At 30.6% G+C, this 21,857-nt stretch overlaps 1 protein-coding gene across 6 annotated transcripts in view; it reads left to right on the top strand.

Moving 5' to 3' along the window:
• Positions 1-21,857, top strand: part of LOC143071676 (uncharacterized) — a 103,890-nt gene that overhangs the window by 68,982 nt on the left and 13,051 nt on the right. For all 6 annotated transcript variants that reach the window (XM_076246153.1, XM_076246155.1, XM_076246154.1 and 3 more), the window contains one exon: positions 17,238-17,399. In XM_076246153.1, coding sequence (XP_076102268.1) covers positions 17,238-17,399 — 162 coding nt within the window. The remainder of the gene's footprint in view (positions 1-17,237; positions 17,400-21,857) is intronic.

The raw sequence follows: 21,857 nt of genomic DNA, 5'->3' as shown, positions 1-21,857 counted from the left end.
AGACCACTCAACCTCCTATGCTTGAGGCTTCCTCAAATTTACAGATTTATCATTGTTGGGCTGATATTTAGAGAGTTTTATTAATAATATATATGCAGAATGTATTTTCAGCCTTGTATCACCATCACAGGTTATCCAGTGTATAAAATCTGTCGTAGATTTGTCACTGGTTCAGATGTTCTTAATTATATACATGTATATATATACAAGTCTAAATTGAAAACTACGTTCAAACCTATGATTGCGTTAAATAAAAACCGCAATTTATATATGTGTGCATGTAAAACAAATTTCGTTGTAGAAGGGTCTAAATACAGCACAAACAACATTTTCCAAAAGACCAAAAAAATGAAAAAGTATATTTTAACAAAATGCATTTGACGAACAGGTCGAACAACTGATTTTCTTTAACCTTGCTGACTACCATTGGTGTTTGCCAAATAAAAATTGATCAGAAGATGTAACAAAATGGATCTTAATATAAATTTTTAAAACTAAACAGAAAACAATAAACTTGTGGCCAAGATGTTATGCCACAAACATGAGGTGTCAATATTTATTTGTACACCAGATCCGGATTTAGACAATAAATGTCTCTTCAGTGATGTTAGGGATGGAAACGGTCTTTGGAAGGCCATATAATGTATATTTATACATTTCATGAAACAAAGGAGAATTATATCTCTTAGGATATTTTTTTTAACAATTTTAATTTTTATCCCTTATGACATTAAAGTCTGATCTTTTTAAATTTAATGTATAAATCTAAAGCCGACATGACAACATATTACAATAGGGGAACCTGTTAAATCTCTTTCGCCCAGAATTATTTTCTATATCATTTTTTGAAGATAAAACCATTTTATATAAAATGATGCTTTTACTCCTAATTGGCCTCCCTGGATAGCTTTTGTGTTTTATTGCTTATAATTTATCTAGCCCAGGGGTCATCTGGAGAGCATTACTAATTCAAACAATAGCAGATATTATTTTTTTAGCATTTGACAAATTGACTATGTGACCCACTTTCACAGGTGCATCTCTCAAACAAGTACTTGTTTAAAATATGCATAGCTTTTTGTTTTTTCTGTGATAAGAAATCTTATTTTTTTTTTAATTTTTAAATTTTAGAATAATTATTTCATAGTTAATCTAGTGTTCTGTCTGATTCAGTTATTTTTTTTTTATGTTTTTTGATACTGAAATAAGACATATTGCAGAAAGTATTCATGCATATATATATATATATATATATATATATATATATATATATATATATATATATATATATATATATGTCAAGTCTAAAATGTTACTGTAACTAATAAGAGGGGTTAATTATGATTATTTTGCTGTCTTAGTAAATGCTTGATATTATCACCCGTGCTCATAAGATATGAAAGGCACACTAAATATAGAATATCAAAGGTAATCCTAGTTTTTAGTATTAAAATCACAATTTTTTTTTCCCCAAAATACCCAAATATTTTTAACATTATCAACATAATCTTTTAAGTTTAAACATATTTATTAAAAAAAAACTTAATCCAACAGTTGTTTAAATAAAGCAACATTTACAATAGATCATATTATTCAAGTTCCATTCAAAAACAGTGCACTTGAACATTTTTTCTGTAGTTTTAAACTTCAGAATTATTTAATTGGTCTGAAAGTTATAAAAATCAAATTTAAATGGTATGATATAATTTGCAGAAGACAGTTATACAAAGTATTGGTGAAATATAAAAAGATTTTATGTTCAGTTCTGAGTAATATAACAAAGACTATGTGCTATGTATATTACCATTAAATTTTTAAAAAGTTAAGAAACACAGGGTAACACTGATAATTGTAGAATAATTCTTATTGTATTTAAAAAGAATCAATTTAAAAATCAAAAGAAAACTGAATTTGACATTTGAATTTAAATTTTCGAATGTTATATTGGGTCTGTCTGCATGTATGGTAATTGCATTTCACTTTAAATTATCTCCATTCAATGCATGGCTGCAGTAATTTTATCTGTCAAAATAATTTATTTGTAATCTTCATTTCTCAAATTCTTTCATAAAAGTTTATGCATTCTTATCAGGCATAAAATGATGAAATTTCCCACACTGGACGATGTGTTGTACTGTCCATAATTCACCTGTTGCAAATTAATACTTAAGAATAGGGGGATGGTCATCAGAGTGGTCACTACAATGTACCCCCGCTGACCACAAGTTCACATTGCAAAAATTTGGTGGGAAAATTATACAAAGAATGGGATTAAAGTTCAGTAATTTGAGGTTAAATAGTCAACGATAAACATGCAATTGTCCAGTCGCAGTAACAACAGAAAAACAGGTGAAGTGTCCGTGAAGACATGTTAAATAACTTGTTAAGCTGAGACTTCATTTGTCATGTCCGACTTATCAAAGCATAATAATTATTTCTTGTTTAAAAGGGAAAAAATCATGAAATTGTCATTGAAATTATACAAATTATCACTATAATTTTCATTGATGCGGAACAACATGTATTATGCATATAAAAGATGTATTCTGTATCCTTCTTTTATAATGTTAACATGTTTACAGATTTTTGATATGAAGATTTTAAGTGAATAATTCATCATTTTATATATATTATTGTTATTTTATTTATACCTGCCTTTTCTGTGAACATGTCAGTAAAAATAAAACATTTATTACTCTTAAGATATGTATTACAAAGATTCATTGAAAAGATTATTGAAAAAAGAACTGAGTCTTGTGGTTTTCAAAAGGATCAAATTGGCCAAAAAATTACATCATTTCAAAATTTCTCACATGCAGATTTGAATTATTTTAAAGCTTTTTTTTTTTGTTTTTTTGGGTGTATGTTAATATTACCTTTTCGTAGTTTAAACAGATATAAAATGAAAGAATTTTCATTATAATTGTAGAAATTACTTAGAATTTGGACTGTTGAGAAGTCATCCATGGTCACCTATGTAAAAAAAAAAATAAATTATATTGACTGGTATTTTCTAAAATGGAGAATTTCCAAAGTTTGAAATTTATGATTTATAAGGTTTTTATATTTTTTTTAAAAATTGGTGAATAAGAGCAACAACAAAGCCTTAAAATGTACCTCAAGAAAAAAAAGAATTTTCTACTAATTACTCCACAGATATGGAAATACATCTTTTTGACAGATCTTGGAATCATTTTATTTTTTTTAAATATTGATTATTTCTAAGGACATTCATTTTTAAGTTTAAAGGATATTGAAAGTAGAACCTCCCTGAAAAAGGTATAATTATTAATGAAACTAAATGGAACATTTGTCTGTCTATGACATTTCCTCTTTTGAATTGATACCACTGGCTACCATAAACTATAGGATGCTGCAGTATGTCCTCAAGTCTCCCATGTATCTGCCCAAGGCTGTCATAAGATGAATATATGTTAATTAATTAAATCCTGTTAATATAAAGGTGAAATCCTGTTCATAAAACCAGTTTTCTGTAAAATTTGTTAGTATAAATGTACTGGAGTATCATTTCACCTTTATAATAAAATTGTTTACACGAGTGTTGATAGAGATAGATTTGTGTCTGACCATACACCTGCAGATTACATAATATCACTGCACTTGATGTAACCCATAAAACATTAAAATGAACCCTGTCATTACTGCTCTGACATTTATATAGCCCTCCTGTACAGCGACAAACATGTCACCCTTAATGTAGGTAAATATATGGTTAAGTTCAGGTAGAATTTGAATTAAAGTGGTGCTCGGATATGAAATTAAGTCCATTTTATGCTAATTAGTTAAAGTTTTGGATCAGTGCAGTACCTTTACTGGGTGTCTGTGACCTTGGACCTAATCCTTGTTGCACAGGTGTTTGAAAATTCAAATTAAAATAAGAATAGAGTTTTTAATTAGACATTTATATTCAGACTATCATAGTTTAGTGTGACATACACAGACTTCATAGTGAAAGGTAACAAATATCGGGATTAAAATAATCCACCGTACTGTATAACACGGACAGGTTGAGTTGTATTTATCTTAAACGCATTAGACAAAGTTACATTAAATCTCATTCAATCTTTCCCAAGTGAAGCCATGTATTTAAGTAAAGCAAATTAAGAAAATGAATTTCAGATCTTATGCATAATGTGACATACACAGATTTTCTAATTTTTTAGGATTAAAATAATCTGTGGTGCAGTGTAAAAAAGGACACGTTTACACCTATCAAATTTATCTATAATATTTGATGTGACTGTCATACAAGTGAGAGGTTTAGCTAGCTTTAAAACCAGGTTCAATCCACCATTTTCTACATAAGAAAATGCCTGTACCAAGTCAGGAATATGACAGTTAATGTTATCCATTCATTTGATATGTTTGAACTTTTGATTTTGCCATTTGATTTGGGACTTTCCTTTTTGAATTTTCCTTGGAGTTCAGTATTTTTGTGTTTTTACTTTATACATCATGTACGTTAAAGAAGAAAACAATGAATTCTTTCTTTCCAAGCATGAATTATTCAGCAGAATACTAACAGAATTGTAAATTTTTTGTACAAAAAAATAGGCAGCTCAAGTCCTGAGATTTCTAACAAATCAACATAATCTATATAATATTATGCAGCAAAGATTAACACTTTTTAATTTATATCACTAGCAAATTCAAACCTTATTTGGATATAAAAGTTAATTTGAATATATTGAAAAGACCTCACATGTAGACCAAAACTGAGATATTATTTAAAATTGAAATAGTAAAAATTCTTTTAGCAGTGATAATCCTTTTGTAAAAATATTTTTAATTTTTAAGCTCATCATACACAACCTTCAACAATTTGTCAAGTTGTATTAAATCATTCCAAGTCTTGAGAAGAGAAAGTATCTAAGAAGGCTGCCATCATCACTAATATAGTTCTGCAAATATATTTGTGTCAACATTCGATCTACAGGGAAACATTTTTAATTTTTTAAATTAACCATTCTTGTCTAGTAATGGTCAAAGAAAAGAGGTTTTAACAATTGAGGTCAGTTAAATGTTTGAATAGATAAAAGGAGATGTGGTATGAGCACCAATGAGACAAGGCTCCATCTAAGTCACAATTTATAAAAGTAAACCATTATAGCTCAAGGTACAGTTTTCAACACAGAACCTTGGCTCACACAGAACAGCAAGCTATAATGTCTTGAAGAAGATGATGAAAACAAGAATTTTAGAGTAACCCCATATCTGAAAAAAATTATTGGAGCATTTCAATTTAGAAAATTCAAAAAAAAACATAATAAGAACCTTTTGAATCCAGGATTTTTTTTTCGTTAAGGTGTACTTGGAAAGCTTTTAGGAACATAACAAATATGAGGATAGATAAAAACCATTGGTTTATATTTTTTTCAATTCACACCTGTACATAGAAGTATACAAGGAGGAGATAACCCATGCTATTTCATACAAACTAGATCACAAATCTTGATCATGTTTATGTTTCTGTCTGGGATAGATATAAAGTGGGTGAAAAAAAAACACGTTGATAACTTTAGTATAAGCGAATGCTAACCTTTAACCTGAAACGTTAGACCTTAGGTCAAGAGGTTAACTGCTCAAATGATACAGTAAAGAAAGAAAGATGTTTTATTTTAGTGGTTGGAATTTGAACATTAATTGAGATTCTGTTATCACCATTGAGATAATGTTTACATTAAAAGGGAAGATTTACATGTTTTATAGTATCTGTGTTTATTTGTGTATGGTTACAAATTGTGATAAATCAGTCTTTGACAAGCTCAGAACACTATTAAAAGTTAATTACAGACAATAATTTTCAGTTGCATAATCAAAAATGTTGTGATGATGAAAGCATGAAACCAGTGGCCTTCAGCCCAAATTTTTAATGTCACTAAATATGATCCAAATAAAACACCACCCATATTGAAAAAAATCTTAATAAAACTCTGAATCACAAAGAAATCAGTGTGAAAGATTTTATTCTTACAACATTTTTTGCTGTGAAAACATATAGCAGCGTGTCATTCACAATGTTTTAGATTTTTTTTTACTGTGGACTCGTTATTTTTAATATGTGATTCCATTTTTTTGTGAAGTTTGTGAGTAAAGGTGAAGTAAGAAGTTAAAAAAGTACATTTACTTTAATACTCTGTATGCATACTTTGCCAAAAAAAGGATTTGTATCACAAGCACTTGTTTCTATCCATTGGAAGACCCACTATCAACGTATATTTACGTAAATATACGTTGATTTAGTGTGGGTCTTCCAATGAATAGAAACAAGTGCCTGTGATTTGTATAGTATCTTATACTAGTTCTTGGTCAAAACAACAGAATCAAATATCCTCTAAAATAAGATTTTTCCACTATCACAGAAAATTGGTACCAATGAAAATTAATTTATCAAAGTATTTTGATTTTATGCATTTCAAAGTTTAATAAAATTACTTTTTTTATGAAATATATTAGAATAGAAAAAAGCCACAGTACTATATTTTAAGAGTTGAGGATAATTGATGATTGTAAATACAAAGAAAAGGTTAAGATTTGTGTCAAAGAGACTGCAACCCAACAACAAAAGTATTAGTTCATTAAAACTGTATTTTAAACCCTCAAATCCACAGTATAGTACTGTACAACTTGGCAGTCTGTTTAGAAAATACTGTTTATCTTAAAATTTGAATAGGTAAGGGACGACATCGAAAGATCGATGTAGGATAAGAAACTTAAATCAAATAGTTTGGGGGGGAGGGGGTCAACATTGCTGCAAGTTTTGTTAATCCAAAATTGATTTTACATATATCCCTATTGGTCAATCAATTTTTCCCAAATTAAGTTAAGAGGGGGATGTGGGGGTCAGTGAAAAAACTATGTGAATTAAGTTTTTTATCCTACATTGAACTTTTGATGTCGTCCCTAATTGTGAATATTTATGAAAACAAATAATTGGTGTTCGAATAAAATTTAGGAATATAGTTCAGATCAAAATAAATTAATTTATTAAAAAGCATGGGTTATATTTGTTATAATTTTCGACCATATGTTTACTATGTAACATGAAGACAGTTTAGGGCACCCTGGTTGACTGAATCACTAATCCTCAGCTAATTCCTCATGCTCTGACATTTTCACTAGAAATTGTTTTTTAAATATCACATATCATTTTTCTCTGATTAATGCCTACGTATCCCAAAAGGTTATATTTGTCACTTTGGCCCCTCGTGTGCCATTGTTTCCCAGACAATTGGTTTGTTTCAGAACAATTTATTAAAGGCTAGGCTTTGCCTCTTTGTAAATTAAAGATTCCCTGTAGAAAATTTACGGAAAGATTAAAAACTAACTGCAAATAGCAAACCGAGAATGGCTCTTTGATTTCTATGGCAATAAAGCAAATCTAGAGATCAGAGGATACGAAAAATGTCAGCAACGTATCAGTTATCCCATGAGGCATTGTAACATAAGTTCAGTTTTAGCACCTCTGGAGAAAAATTGAGGGAAGTGTATGATTTATAACATGATTATGATTTTATCAAGTCATATCTCTGTTTTACCAAAAATGTTCATTTTATTTGCTATTTGAGAAAACGATAGCATTTTGTCTAACTCCAGATTAATGTAACGGATACCGTTCCTTATGGAGTATTTATGTTAACAGGAGGATGCTATCAGATTGCTGTGTAGAAAATTCATACAAGTGTTGCCATTAGACTGACTGCAGTTCTGTCCTTTTAATCCACTTTTGCACCATTTTATTTTTTAAATAGAAATGAAATTGTTTTCTGTGTGAAGGTTTAAAATATCCATCCCAAAAGGAATTGAAACATGAGTGGAAGCCTAGAAAATAGACATAGAAGTCATTTAGTGGTCTCACACTGCCTTCAAAACAAACAGAAGTCATTTAGTGGTCTCACACTGTACATTGAATGGATACACCATTTTTATATTTTAGTTCAATTATTTTTTATTAATAATATCTTTTTTGTTGGATAATGAGCAATATGATGTACTTAATATCACAAGAAAAATTATGGATTATCTTATCTTATGTTTTACAACATTTCAATTATTATTTTATACTAAAAAATTAAAGTGAAAGTTGAAAGGCAATCAGATGTATTATTTAGTCTCTGACACAGACTTGCATATAAGTCCCCTCTGATATTAACAAACATTGACATTAGTTGGAAATAATAGGAGAAAAGATAGATTATACTTTGACCATGGTCAGTCAGGTTTCATTGGTCCATACTAAGATAAATAGTCTGTCATCCTAGTTAATGCCCTTAATGGTCAGTCACTTTAGACATGTAATGGACTTAATGGTCAGTCTCTTTAGACATGTAATGGTTACACTTCATAATTCATCAAATGTCTAGATCCTAATATGATAATTATAAAATACAGAAATTATTTATTCTTGTTAGTAAGTCCTTGCCAGAGCATTGAGTTTGGTAAAGGCAACGTTTGTACTTTTATCAATTAGTCAATGGTATACATATACAGCTACAGGATGAACAGATTGGTATCTGGATTATAAGAACACCCATTCTGATATAAATATATTTATTTATGTATGCAGATTTGTCTGAAATTGCAATGATTAATCTCGAATTGTTGCCCATTCTTCAAAAATCACAATAATTGCAATAAATATAAACAATAATTCAAAATTTACAGTATTTCAATTATGTACCTCTATTTGTGACAATTTGTTCACGCATCAATGTCAATTAATAGAAATTGCTGAGTCTCGACTGTCGTAGAAGTGAGAGGTTTAGAGCTATAAAACTAGGTTTAATCCACCATTTTCTACGTTTGAAAATGCCTGTACCAAGTCAGGAATATGACAGTTGTTGTCCATTTCTTTGATATGTTTTGTCATTTGTTTTTGCCATTTGATTAGGGACTTTCCGTTTTGAATTTTCCATGGAGTTTAGTATTTTTGTGACTTTACTTTTTATGAAGTTGAACCAATTTTTGGAAGACCTTAGATGTATAAGCCCTTATGATTTATACATAGATCAATGGGTAGATGTTAACATGATTTGTATTGTATCGATCTCTTCAATCTACATTTACTGTCACCTAAAACAATTAGGTAATTCCTGTTTATATATGTGTAGAATTTAACTTAAGTCCAATTAAAATATACTCTATCTTTCTTTTATGTTGTGAATCCATCCATTTGCTCTATTAAGTATGCACAGATGTGAAAAATTTGAAGTTTTAACATTCAACTAAATGTTAAATTAACGCATATTGATAATGGTATTAAACAGCTGTAGAAATGCATCATACTTCATCAAATGATTTTTGTGCATTTGATGTATTTTAGAAACATTCTCTCAGTAGATGCATCTTTAATAATGTATAATTCTCAAGGTCAATTCCCACAGACCCAATGTATAAGTAATCATGTATGTATCTAAAAGTACCAGCGTGACTATGTTATGTAAGTCTGAATGGTCCTAATGCATTGAAATGTTAGTCCTAGTGATCAATTAAATAGATACTATAGTCATATTGTTTGGTGTTTGGTGTTTATCACAAAACTAATTCATAGTATCAGCTATTGTCATTTGGATGTCTTTGTTTTGATGTAAACTTTAAAATATTTTAAATAAAAAGGCACACTAGAGGGGAATTGTTCTAAGTCATGTTTCTATTGTAAAATCTTTACGTTTGCCAGCTGAATCCAGAGAGACCATTTGTATTGCATTTGAAGAATTTATGTACTAGTAATAGCAGAACCTTTGCTTTTGTTTTTCTTTTTGGTCATGAGTTGTTGAGGCTACCTGTAAAAATCAAATAAGTTTATGACAACTCTAAAAGTTATTTGCACAAAAATAGAAGATGGCACCTAAGTTTGTAAAGCATATTGGTCTGTCAATGATTTGAGATTAAATCTCATTGCATGAAGGAGTGAGTGTTCTCGAATTCCTCCACACACAAAATATAACTCTTGATTGTAATTAAGAAATGATATCTAGACTTAGTCTGCAGTGACACAATTAGGAATTGCAATCACAAGTTGTACAAGGACAAATAAGAAAAAAACAAAAATTGGAAAGCAGCATTCCATAAAGCACCAAACAGAAAATTGAGTAAAGAAAAAGCACTCATTTCAAAAACTTTGAGTAAAATCCTAACATGTGTGTCAAGTATACAGTGATGTTTAGAATTGCATATTGATATCATAACATCAGCTAACTCCTTTCAAGATAGAACCAGTATAATAAATGACTCTATGCAGAATATGTCCACATTTCAAAGATGAGTTACTACAGAATAAGTCCACATTTCAAAATTGAGTCACTACAATATATGTTAAGATGTCAAAAATGAGTAACTGCAGAATAAGTCCAGATATCAAAAATAAATCTCTGCAATATAAGTCCAGATATCAAAATAGAGTCACTACAGAATATGTCCAGATTTCAAAAATGAGTTACTGCAGAATAAGTCTAGATATTAAAAAAAAATGAATTAAAAAACTGTTGCTGAAAACCTATATCATTGTTTCAAAAAACAAAAGAAAAATAAAACTACTCTCTTAATTTGTAATTAGCCATTTCTGAGTATAGTCATACTCTCTGAAGAATGTTTCTGCAATGTGATTAAAATAATAAACAGCAGATTATTCATACATTTGTTAATGGTAAATTCTATTTTAATGAAACAATATATTTTTTCTCATTGTCAATTTTAAGATTGAAAACCTCCCCATTGTAGCCTCATTGAATTTAGTTTGATTGTGTATTCATATTGTTCCTTTTGTGTCCTCTCTGTTAACTGATCTATCACACATACAAACTTGACAACATTTTTAATAGGGAATAATTTACGGATTCTTTTACCATATTTTTTGGTAAGTTTGTTTGAAATTTCTGTTGTATTTGTAGAGATTTTGAAATATTTTGTAAAAAATCATAATTTAAGTTTTTAGATTATTTCCATAAGTAAGACTATTGGAACCGTTCTGAAGCAAAATCCAAATGTATCACAGATTTACAGGAATTATATGAAGCTTCAATGTCTTTTCTAATTTGACAGATAAACAAACCTTCGTACGTCATTTGGTCTCATGTGGAGAGTTGTTTCATTGGCAATCATACCATATCTCTTTATGTTTATGTTTTAACTGATTAACTGAATTATACCAAAACAGAAAGTTTTAATTGAAATTATCATATAACATATCATGGAAGCAATTGTAATGATGCAACATTTCTGTAAAATAAGTTCTGATTGGATAGAATTTGAAGACAACAGGGCATCAATTCCATGGCTGAAACCTCTGAATTCTGTATAAATTCAGGGTCTATTTCAATAAGGCAATTTAAGTATAAATCATAGAAGATGTCACCACTGATGAGATAAATGTTAAAGAGTCCATTGATACTTGTATTAGAAATCTGACAGACAAAGTATGGGGCAGCACAGTGGCAGATCCAGAGGGGGAGGTTCCGGTGGTTTGTATCCCCCCCTTTTTTATGATCAATGCATTTGAATGGGGACATATATAGTTGGAATCCCCGTTTATCCTGGGTTGGGAACCCCTTAAAAAATGGCTTGATCAGCCCCTGCATAGTCACATGTATCAGATTCTGTGTTTGAATGCTGACAAAACATTAAAAAAGATCACAGTCTCCTCCTCAAGCATATAAATCTTTTTTTGTTTTACTTAGGGATCAGTAATATTAGATAATGGAATCATGCTTAACTTAAAAGAAATCTTACTTTTTGAAGCAATTTTATACTGATGCATTTACACATGTTGAAATCAGCTGATATCAAATAGTATAAAGACCATTTCCTGGGAATATTAAACATGTACCTTTTGGCTATGGTTACACATGTTATGACAGGATTTTTAATTGCTTCATCAATTATTTTCACCTTTTTCTTCCTTTAAGCTCCTGAACTTCATAACATAAATAAGCCAAACGACATGTTTTAATCTGCAGAAAATAACTTTTTGACCTTTTATATGGTAAACTGTTACTCTACTAATAAGTCAAATTTTTCTGGAAAGGTTGAAAAAGAAATTACAATTTATCAACCAACTTAGAAATTTAAAAAAAAAGTTTTGTCAAATGTGTTGCACAAATCCTAGCTGTATATTAAACTGAGTTACCCCTGAATTGTAGTCCTACATTACAATGTAAGACATAACACATTTAAATCTTGGTTGCCACAATAAATTACAGAGATGTTGATTCACTTGATAAAAGATCAAAACTTTTAGTTTCCCTAATTGAGATCTTACACATCTAACTCTTATAAAAAAGAAGATGTGGTATGATTGCCAATGAGACAACTATCCACAAAAGACCAAAATGACACAGACATTAGCAACTATAGGTCACCATACGGCCTTCAACAATGAGCAAAGCCCATACCGCATAGTGAGCTATAAAAGGCCCCGATAAGACAATGTAAAACAATTCAAATGAGAAAACTAACGGCCTTATTTATGTAAAAAAATGAACGAAAAACAAATATGTAACACATAAACAAACGACAACAACTGAATTACAGGCTCCTGACTTGGGACAGGCACATACATAAATAATGTGGCGGGGTTAAACATGTTAGCGGGATCCCAACCCTCCCCCTAACCTTGGACAGTGGTATAACAGTACAACATAAGAACGAACTATAAAATTCAGTTGAAAAAGGCTTAACTCATCCGATGGACAAAAATGCAAGTGGAAGTGGCTGTATAATCATTTTCCAAAGCACCAGTCCCAATGGATCATTTTAGTAACCTTTTTCATTATGTGGCATCTGTCGTTGTTTACTTCTACAAAAATTTTCTCCTGAAATTTGATATTAAATTATATCTAATTACCACAATCATGATTGGGATATTTATTTTTACATATGTGTCTGCAGGTGACCCTGCTTGCCAATAAACGTGTCCAACTTGGCTAAAAATAGAACATAGGGGTAAAATGCAAGTTTTTACGCCCCACCTACGATAGAAGAGGGGCATTATGTTTTCTGGTCTGTGCATCTGTTTGTCTGTCCGTCCGTTCCGTCCCGCTTCAGGTTTTGGTCAAGGTAGTTTTTGATGAAGCTGAAGTCCAATCAACTTGAAACTTTGTACACATGTTTCTCATGATATGATCTTTCTAATTCCGATGCCAAATTAAAGTTTTGACCCCAATTTCACGTTCCACTGAACATAGAAAATGATCGAGCTAAGTTCAGGTTAAAGTTTTTGGTCTAGGTAGTTTTTGATGAAGTTAAAGTCCTATCAACTTGAAACTTAATAAACATGTTCCCTATGATATGATCTTTCTAATTTAAATACCAAATTTAGGTTTTGACCCCATCCTCATGGTCATTTGAACATAAAAAATGATAGTGCGATTGGGGCATCTGTGTACTATGGACACATTCTTGTTTCTATTACCTTGACAACCACTGTAGATAGAAAAAATTGACAGAGGCAGAAGTGTTAATAATCTGAAAATCCATTTATATCAAAAACTGTAAAAGAAGAAGGTATGGTGAGAGCAAAAAATGATTCGTAAGACAAGATTTGCATATAGCCCTATTGATTGTATTCATCGAAATGGTTATTTTATTGTCCATTTGTGCTCAATGGTCAACAGAATTCTGATCATGCAATTCAATAATGAAAAAAAAAATATACATATATATATATATACATAAATTGCCTTCCTAACATGCACATCAAGTATATATATACAGTGTTGTGTTATCATATCCTTTGGGTACAGACTTCCTAACATGCACATCAAGTATATACAGTGTTGTGTTATCATATCCTTTGGGTACAGACTTCCTAACATGCACATCAAGTATATATATATACAGTGTTGTGTTATCATATCCTTTGGGTACAGACTTCCTAACATGCACATCAAGTATATATACAGTGTTGTGTTATCATATCCTTTGGGTACAGACTTCCTAACATGCACATCAAGTATATACAGTGTTGTGTAATCATATCCTTTGGGTACAGACTTCCTAACATGCACATCAAGTATATACAGTGGTGTGTAATCATATCCTTTGGGTACAGACTTCCTAACAAGCACATCAAGTATATATACAGTGTTGTGTTATCATATCCTTTGGGTACAGACTTCCTAACATGCACATCAAGTATATATACAGTGTTGTGTTATATCCTTTGGGTACAGACTTCCTAACATACACATCAAATATATACAGAGTTGTGTAATCCTTTCCTTTGGGTACAGACTTCCTAACATGCACATCAAGTATATATACAGTGTTGTGTTATCATATCCTTTGGGTACAGACTTCCTAACATGCACATCAAGTATATATAGTGTTGTGTTATCATATCCTTTGGGTACAAACTTCTTAACATGCACATCAAGTATATATAGTGTTGTGTTATCATATCCTTTGGGTACAGACTTCCTAACATGCACATCAAGTATATACAGTGTTGTGTTATCATATCCTTTGGGTACAGACTTCCTAACATGCACATCAAGTATATACAGTGTTGTGTTAGCATATCCTTTGGGTACAGACTTCCTAACATGCACATCAAGTATATATACAGTGTTGTGTAATCATATCCTTTGGGTACAGACTTCCTAACATGCACATCAAGTATATACAGTGGTGTGTAATCATATTCTTTGGGTACAGACTTCATAACATGCACATCAAGGATATATACAGTGTTGTGTAATCATATCCTTTGGGTACAGACTTCATAACATGCACATCAAGGATATATACAGTGTTGTGTAATCATATCCTTTGGGTACAGACTTCCTAACATGCACATCAAGTATATACAGTGGTGTGTAATCATATCCTTTGGGTACAGACTTCCTAACATGCACATCAAGTATATACAGTGTTGTGTAATCATATCCTTTGGGTACAGACTTCCTAACATGCACATCAAGTATATATACAGTGTTGTGTAATCATATCCTTTGGGTACAGACTTCCTAACATGCACATCAAGTATATACAGTGGTGTGTAATCATATTCCTTGGGTACAGACTTCATAACATGCACATCAAGGATATATACAGTGTTGTGTAATCATATCCTTTGGGTACAGACTTCCTAACATGCACATCAAGTATATACAGTGGTGTGTAATCATATCCTTTGGGTACAGACTTCCTAACATGCACATCAAGTATATACAGTGTTGTGTAATCATATCCTTTGGGTACAGACTTCCTAACATGCACATCAAGTATATATACAGTGTTGTGTTATCATATCCTTTGGGTACAGACTTCCTAACATACACATCAAGTATATACAGAGTTGTGTAATCCTTTCCTTTGGGTACAGACTTCCTAACATACACATCAAGTATATATACAGTGTTGTGTTATTATATCCTTTGGGTACAGACTTCCTAACATGCACATCAAGTATATACAGTGTTGTGTTATCATATCCTTTGGGTACAGACTTCCTAACATGCACATCAAGTATATATACAGTGTTGTGTAATCATATCCTTTGGGTACAGACTTCCTAACATGCACATCAAGTATATACAGTGTTGTGTTATCATATCCTTTGGGTACAGACTTCCTAACAAGCACATCAAGTATATATACAGTGTTGTGTTATCATATCCTTTGGGTACAGACTTCCTAACATGCACATCAAGTATATATACAGTGTTGTGTTATCATATCCTTTGGGTACAGACTTCCTAACATACACATCAAGTATATACAGAGTTGTGTAATCCTTTCCTTTGGGTACAGACTTCCTAACATACACATCAAGTATATATACAGTGTTGTGTTATTATATCCTTTGGGTACAGACTTCCTAACATGCACATCAAGTATATACAGTGTTGTGTTATTATATCCTTTGGGTACAGACTTCCTAACATGCACATCAAGTATATATACAGTGTTGTGTTATCATATCCTTTGGGTACAGACTTCCTAACATGCACATCAAGTATATATAGTGTTGTGTTATCATATCCTTTGGGTACAAACTTCTTAACATGCACATCAAGTATATATAGTGTTGTGTTATCATATCCTTTGGGTACAGACTTCCTAACATGCACATCAAGTATATATAGTGTTGTGTTATCATATCCTTTGGGTACAAACTTCTTAACATGCACATCAAGTATATATAGTGTTGTGTTATCATATCCTTTGGGTACAGACTTCCTAACATGCACATCAAGTATATATACAGTGTTGTGTAATCATATCCTTTGGGTACAGACTTCCTAACATGCACATCAAGTATATACAGTGGTGTGTAATCATATTTTTTGGGTACAGACTTCATAACATGCACATCAAGTATATATACAGTGTTGTGTAATCATATCCTTTGGGTACAGACTTCCTAACATGCACATCAAGTATATATACAGTGTTGTGTTATCATATCCTTTGGGTACAGACTTCCTAACATACACATCAAGTATATACAGTGTTGTGTAATCCTTTCCTTTGGGTACAGACTTCCTAACATACACATAAAGTATATATACAGTGTTGTGTTATTATATCCTTTGGGTACAGACTTCTTAACATGCACATCAAGTATATACAGTGTTGTGTTATCATATCCTTTGGGTACAGACTTCCTAACATGCACATCAAGTATATACAGTGTTGTGTTATCATATCCTTTGGGTACAGACTTCCTAACATGCACATCAAGTATATACAGTGTTGTGTAATCATATCCTTTGGGTACAGACTTCAGATAAAATGTTCTTGGTTCTTTTCATACTCAAGATCTTTAGTTTATTTAGAAGATGTCCTAACATTTCAATTCACTCAATTAAGATTTAGGCCTACCAAATGCAGATTTTGAATGAACAAGGTGCAAGGTGATAAAATGAGTGAGATGTGTTGCTTCAGGACTTTTGGGAACATCCATTTTCTAGTGATTATAGCAACATTTTTTTCATACCTTTAGTTTGTAGTCCTATGCACCAAGGATGCCACAAATGTTTAATTTAATTCTGTTTTCCTTTATATCATAATTTTTTATAAACCCTTGGATGATATTTCATTCTTTGTTAAATAAATTAGGGTTCTATTGTTTCTTTTTAACCAAAGATGAAATAATAGAAGCAGCAGTTGTTTTCACCAAAAATCTTTATGCGAAAAGTACTTGTTAGTCATGAAAATTATGATATACATAATTATTTCAGAGAAAAGAGTGACAATACTGTATCTATTTTTAGCGTCTGGATCTGTATATGTTTGGGGATCAGGAGCTGATGGTCAGTTGGGACTAGGAGATAAAGTCTTATTCATTACATCACCCAAAAGACTCAAAGATTCAAGTTTACACAGAAAAGTCACCTATATCTCATCTGGAGAATGCTACAGTGCTGCTATCACAGGTATGGTGTGTTTACAAAGGGGGAGGGGAGGGGAACAGTGATAAATACATAAATACTACAATACCTATATCACATTTAGGCCATGTGTTAAAGGGGTGGGACTGTGACTTTAAAAGAGTAGTTGCAGTTTCAAACCCAACTTTCCATTGTTCACATCAAAATATTTAAACGCCCACCAAATGCCTTCACGAAGCCAACTGTAAAAGGGCTGTATAGCCAGTCAAGGTTGTTAAACACTTCCATCAACATCAACTCTGTTTGGCTGTCAACACACAGCATTCAACAATGAGCAAAACCCATTCTGTATAGTATTTAAACCTAGTAAAATCTCTGCTATGACAAAATGTAAAATAAATGAGTGATTGATGCTGAAAACAATAATAGGAAATAAATATGGCAAACAAATAAAACACTAAGATTAAAGGCACCATAAATATATAATGTTGACAGTTGTTAAAAAAAAAAGGAAAAAGATTAAAGGCACCTAACTTTGGAAAGAGACAAAGAACGTGGCAGAGTTAGAAATATTTGTAAACACTCATCCAATGTTGTTATAAACTGTACAGCATGAGTGCAAACTGTAAAAAACTTTCAAAATTTTTAAGAATAGTGTGGCTTACGTCTGTATTATAACGTTAAAACACATCCTAGAATAAAAACTTGTAGCCACAATAATTAAACAGTATATGGGGTTATTAATAAGATGTCGAACTTTTCCTCAACCCAGGTTTTTTTTTCTTCTTAAAATTTAATAAACGACTACTTTCTGTTCAACATGAACATCTAAAATATGGAAATTGCATTATAATGGTACCATTAGAATACAGAAACAAAATTAATCATTTGAAAATCATTAAAATGAATTTTTGTCTGATATCTTGTTATTAATTATACAAAAGTTCTGTTAACTAACAATTAGGTTTATATTCCTGGCGTTATTTTTTACTTTGGAAATGTATAATTCTAACCATGATCTTTTTCGTCCAGATAATATAATGTTTTGTTCTGTGGTTTCTAATAGCTAAACACAGAAAATTTGTTGATATTAATCAACCATTTCTTTCAAACAGAAGTAAAAAAGATTGCAGAGATATTAATTATATTATAATATCAGAACAATTACTGTAGAATTTCTTCAAAATTAGAAAGTTCCTTATCCATCTGATGAACGAAAAGATTTAATTAATGTTAAATCAAATTTTTGTGAATAATTTTCCCGTATTATTGTACAATACCATATCTAACAATGAGATCATCTTTTTTAGATTATTGATTCTGTAATATAAAAAACTATTAATCAGAGAAATAAAATATGGCATTTCTCTTCTAAATGCCTTCGTTAATTTCTGTTAAAAGAATGTCTTTGGATATCTTATTGTGGGTTTTGTGGTCTTATAAAAATGTCTAAATCCATTTTCAGATGAAAGACCACAATTATAAAATTTCATCAGCATAATGAGTTTGATTTTATTTCTGTTGGGAGGATAGTTTGGTTCCATTGTCATTATATGGAGTTATTTAATTATTTCAATAGGATGTGTGTTAACGTTACGAAGACAATTTGTGGCAGTGCGGTCACAGCTGAGGTTTTTGTCAGCGGCTAAATGGCAAGATCATCCTCAACCATTAGACAACAATACAAAAGAATATCTTTGATGGATAACATTTAATTGGCTTTTCTAATATCGTGACTTTACCAAAACAAATTATTTTTTGCATACTAATGAGCCGTAGAAATTGTTATTTTTAGAAAAATGTTATATGTTTTCCCATATTAAAATCTTGACAACAAAAGATCAGCTTTAATTTGGGATGGAAATGTTTAATTATCCGACCTAATTGAGCATTTAATTATATCCTGGTAAAGAAAGACAATTAGGCAAAAGGGAAGCACTGTTATGAACAATTTTTATTTAAGAATGACCTCATCTGATATCTTCATTGTTACAGTAAAACAATCTTTAAAGAGAAATGTAAATGTAAAGATAAAGTTTCTATCAATAATATAATTTTTATTCTTTATTATTTTTAGACCATAATCAAATGATAACTAAAGATAAATATTGTTTTAGTTATTAAGCAAGTGGTATTGGAGTGCACATAGATCTTTAAAAAAAATATATAAAAATATAATGATAAATTCACCCTCTAGATAGACTCAACTCTAATTATGTTAAAGTAATGCCCAAATTCAACCTTTTCTACTTTAATGTACCATTTCATATTGGCAAGCAGTTTAATATTTTTGAAATTGACATTTTCTAAATAATTATTATATTATTTCTGTCTTTTTTATATGCCCATCAAAATTTTGACGGGACATTTTTTGGTATACCACTGTCTGTCTGTCTGTCTGTCGGTCGGTCGTAAACATGTCGCACTGTAACTTGAGAACAACTTATCCAAATTTCATGATACTTTAAATTGTTGTTTCTTATGATCTGTACACTTTTTGGTGAAAATAAGATTAAAACTTTTTGCGTTACAGCACTTTGTAACTAAAACAGGGGTGTGTTTTTTTCACATGTCGCACCTTATCTCAAAAGCGATTTTTGCTTATTGCTTTAAACTTTACACACTTCTTAGTTTTATTAATCTTAAGATCTGTATACTTTTTGGTGATGATTCAAAATTTCATTTTTGAGTTATTCAGTATTTTGTAAAAAAGGGGGAGGTTTTTTTTACATGTCGCGCCGTATCTCAAAAACCATTTATGATTATTGCTTAAAACTTCACACTTATTTACTTGTTATATTAATCTAAAGATCTGTATACTTTTTGATTTTGATTCAAAATTTTATTTAAGTGATATTTAGTTTTTTGTAAAAAGAAAAGCCCTATCTCAAAAACAATATATGGTTATTGCTTAAAACTTTCTCAGAAACCATTCATGATTTTGCATAAAACTTCTACACAAGTTATTCAGTATTTTGTAAAAAAGGGGGAGGTTTTTTTTACATGTCGCGCCGTATCTCAGAAACCATTTATGATTTTGCATAAAACTTCTACACAAGCTGACGGGTGTATCATGCGCTCGTGGCGCAGCTGTTTATTATATCTTATTTCTATTTTGATAGATTTTTCTCCCCCTTTGTAACACAACTATATTCGAATTGTGTGATCTCAATCATAAGAATTCGTCCTAATTGTTAAAAGAATAAAATTCAAAAAGTCACTATTGTATATATTATGAAAACATTACAGGCTCAAGTGTATGTTTAATCTTAAAATAAATAATGGGTCTTTTGAGAATTAAGAATAAACTATGTTTTCGAAGATATAAAATACATTTTATTATTTCTAAAAAAACAGCCATAAATAGTAAACTAAAGAGCATTTATTGGCGACTATCATACTTTGTTTTTTGTTTTATAGTAACTGTATAAAAATGATAAGTACCAATGGCCATACAAGTCAATTTCAAAGTTATGAAGTTCTTCATTATTAAAAGAATTATATTTTTCTCAAGTTTTATTGAGAAATTTCATAGCTTTCTAGCTCATCATCAAAGTAAAAATATTCTTTATGCTAATTGAAAAATCATGTTCAATTTGAAGCTTTTATCATTTGATATATTCACTTTAAATGCTGTAATAATAAGAGTTTTATAGATATTTTTATTGAAGAACTGTTATCAAGCAATTTATCAAGATCCTTTATTTGCACACCTCATTTGTTTTTAGTCAGATATACAATACTGGTGTATACAACCTTTCACTTAAGAGGTTTTGTTTTTTAATTGAGTCGGTCTCGGTCTCGTTGTAGCAATTAAATGATGTTCCTAACTGCACCTTTAAAATCAATCCCCAAACATGACTGCATTTATATATAATGATTTCAAAATGGCAAGCGGTTTTATATTTCATAAATTGACATTTTCTAAATAATTATTATCTTATTTCTGTCCTTTTTATATCTGATTTCTGTTTGATAGATTTTAGAGCTCAATCACCACTAGATCTGTATAATTAATGATTTAATGTAGTAAAACTATAAAATCTTGTTTCATGGTCGGTAGTTTGTGAAATAGACATCTTTAATAAAAAAGTTAGTTTGGTACTGAGCTCTTTCCCCTTCATTCGCCATTACTTGTGGAATCCTAGTTAGTTTAAAAAATAAAATTTTATAGATTATTTTATGGGTCGTTTGGGATTTAAGATAAAAACTTTATTTACATCATTTAAAATATGCTGTTATGCTACTTAAACAAGCCTTAATTTTGCTTTTGGAAAAGGTTTTATCATTAATTTTTAATTTCCTCATTAACTAACTACGTCATAAAATTATATGGCTGTGTAGAATTCATGCTCCATTGTATTGTACTTACATATTTTATTTCTTATTTATATTTAATCTGCATAACATCAGAAGGTAGAATGCTACATTAAGTTTAGATCATTTTTAAAAACCTTTGAATGTGTAAAGTTTTTTCCCTGAGGATATCATCAGTTCAATAGT

Source organism: Mytilus galloprovincialis, chromosome 4 (assembly GCF_965363235.1).
Source record: "Mytilus galloprovincialis chromosome 4, xbMytGall1.hap1.1, whole genome shotgun sequence".
Classification (NCBI taxonomy): domain Eukaryota; kingdom Metazoa; phylum Mollusca; class Bivalvia; order Mytilida; family Mytilidae; genus Mytilus; species Mytilus galloprovincialis.
The sequence above is the reverse complement of the archived record's forward strand: the minus strand, read 5'-3'. Positions and strand labels throughout refer to the sequence as shown.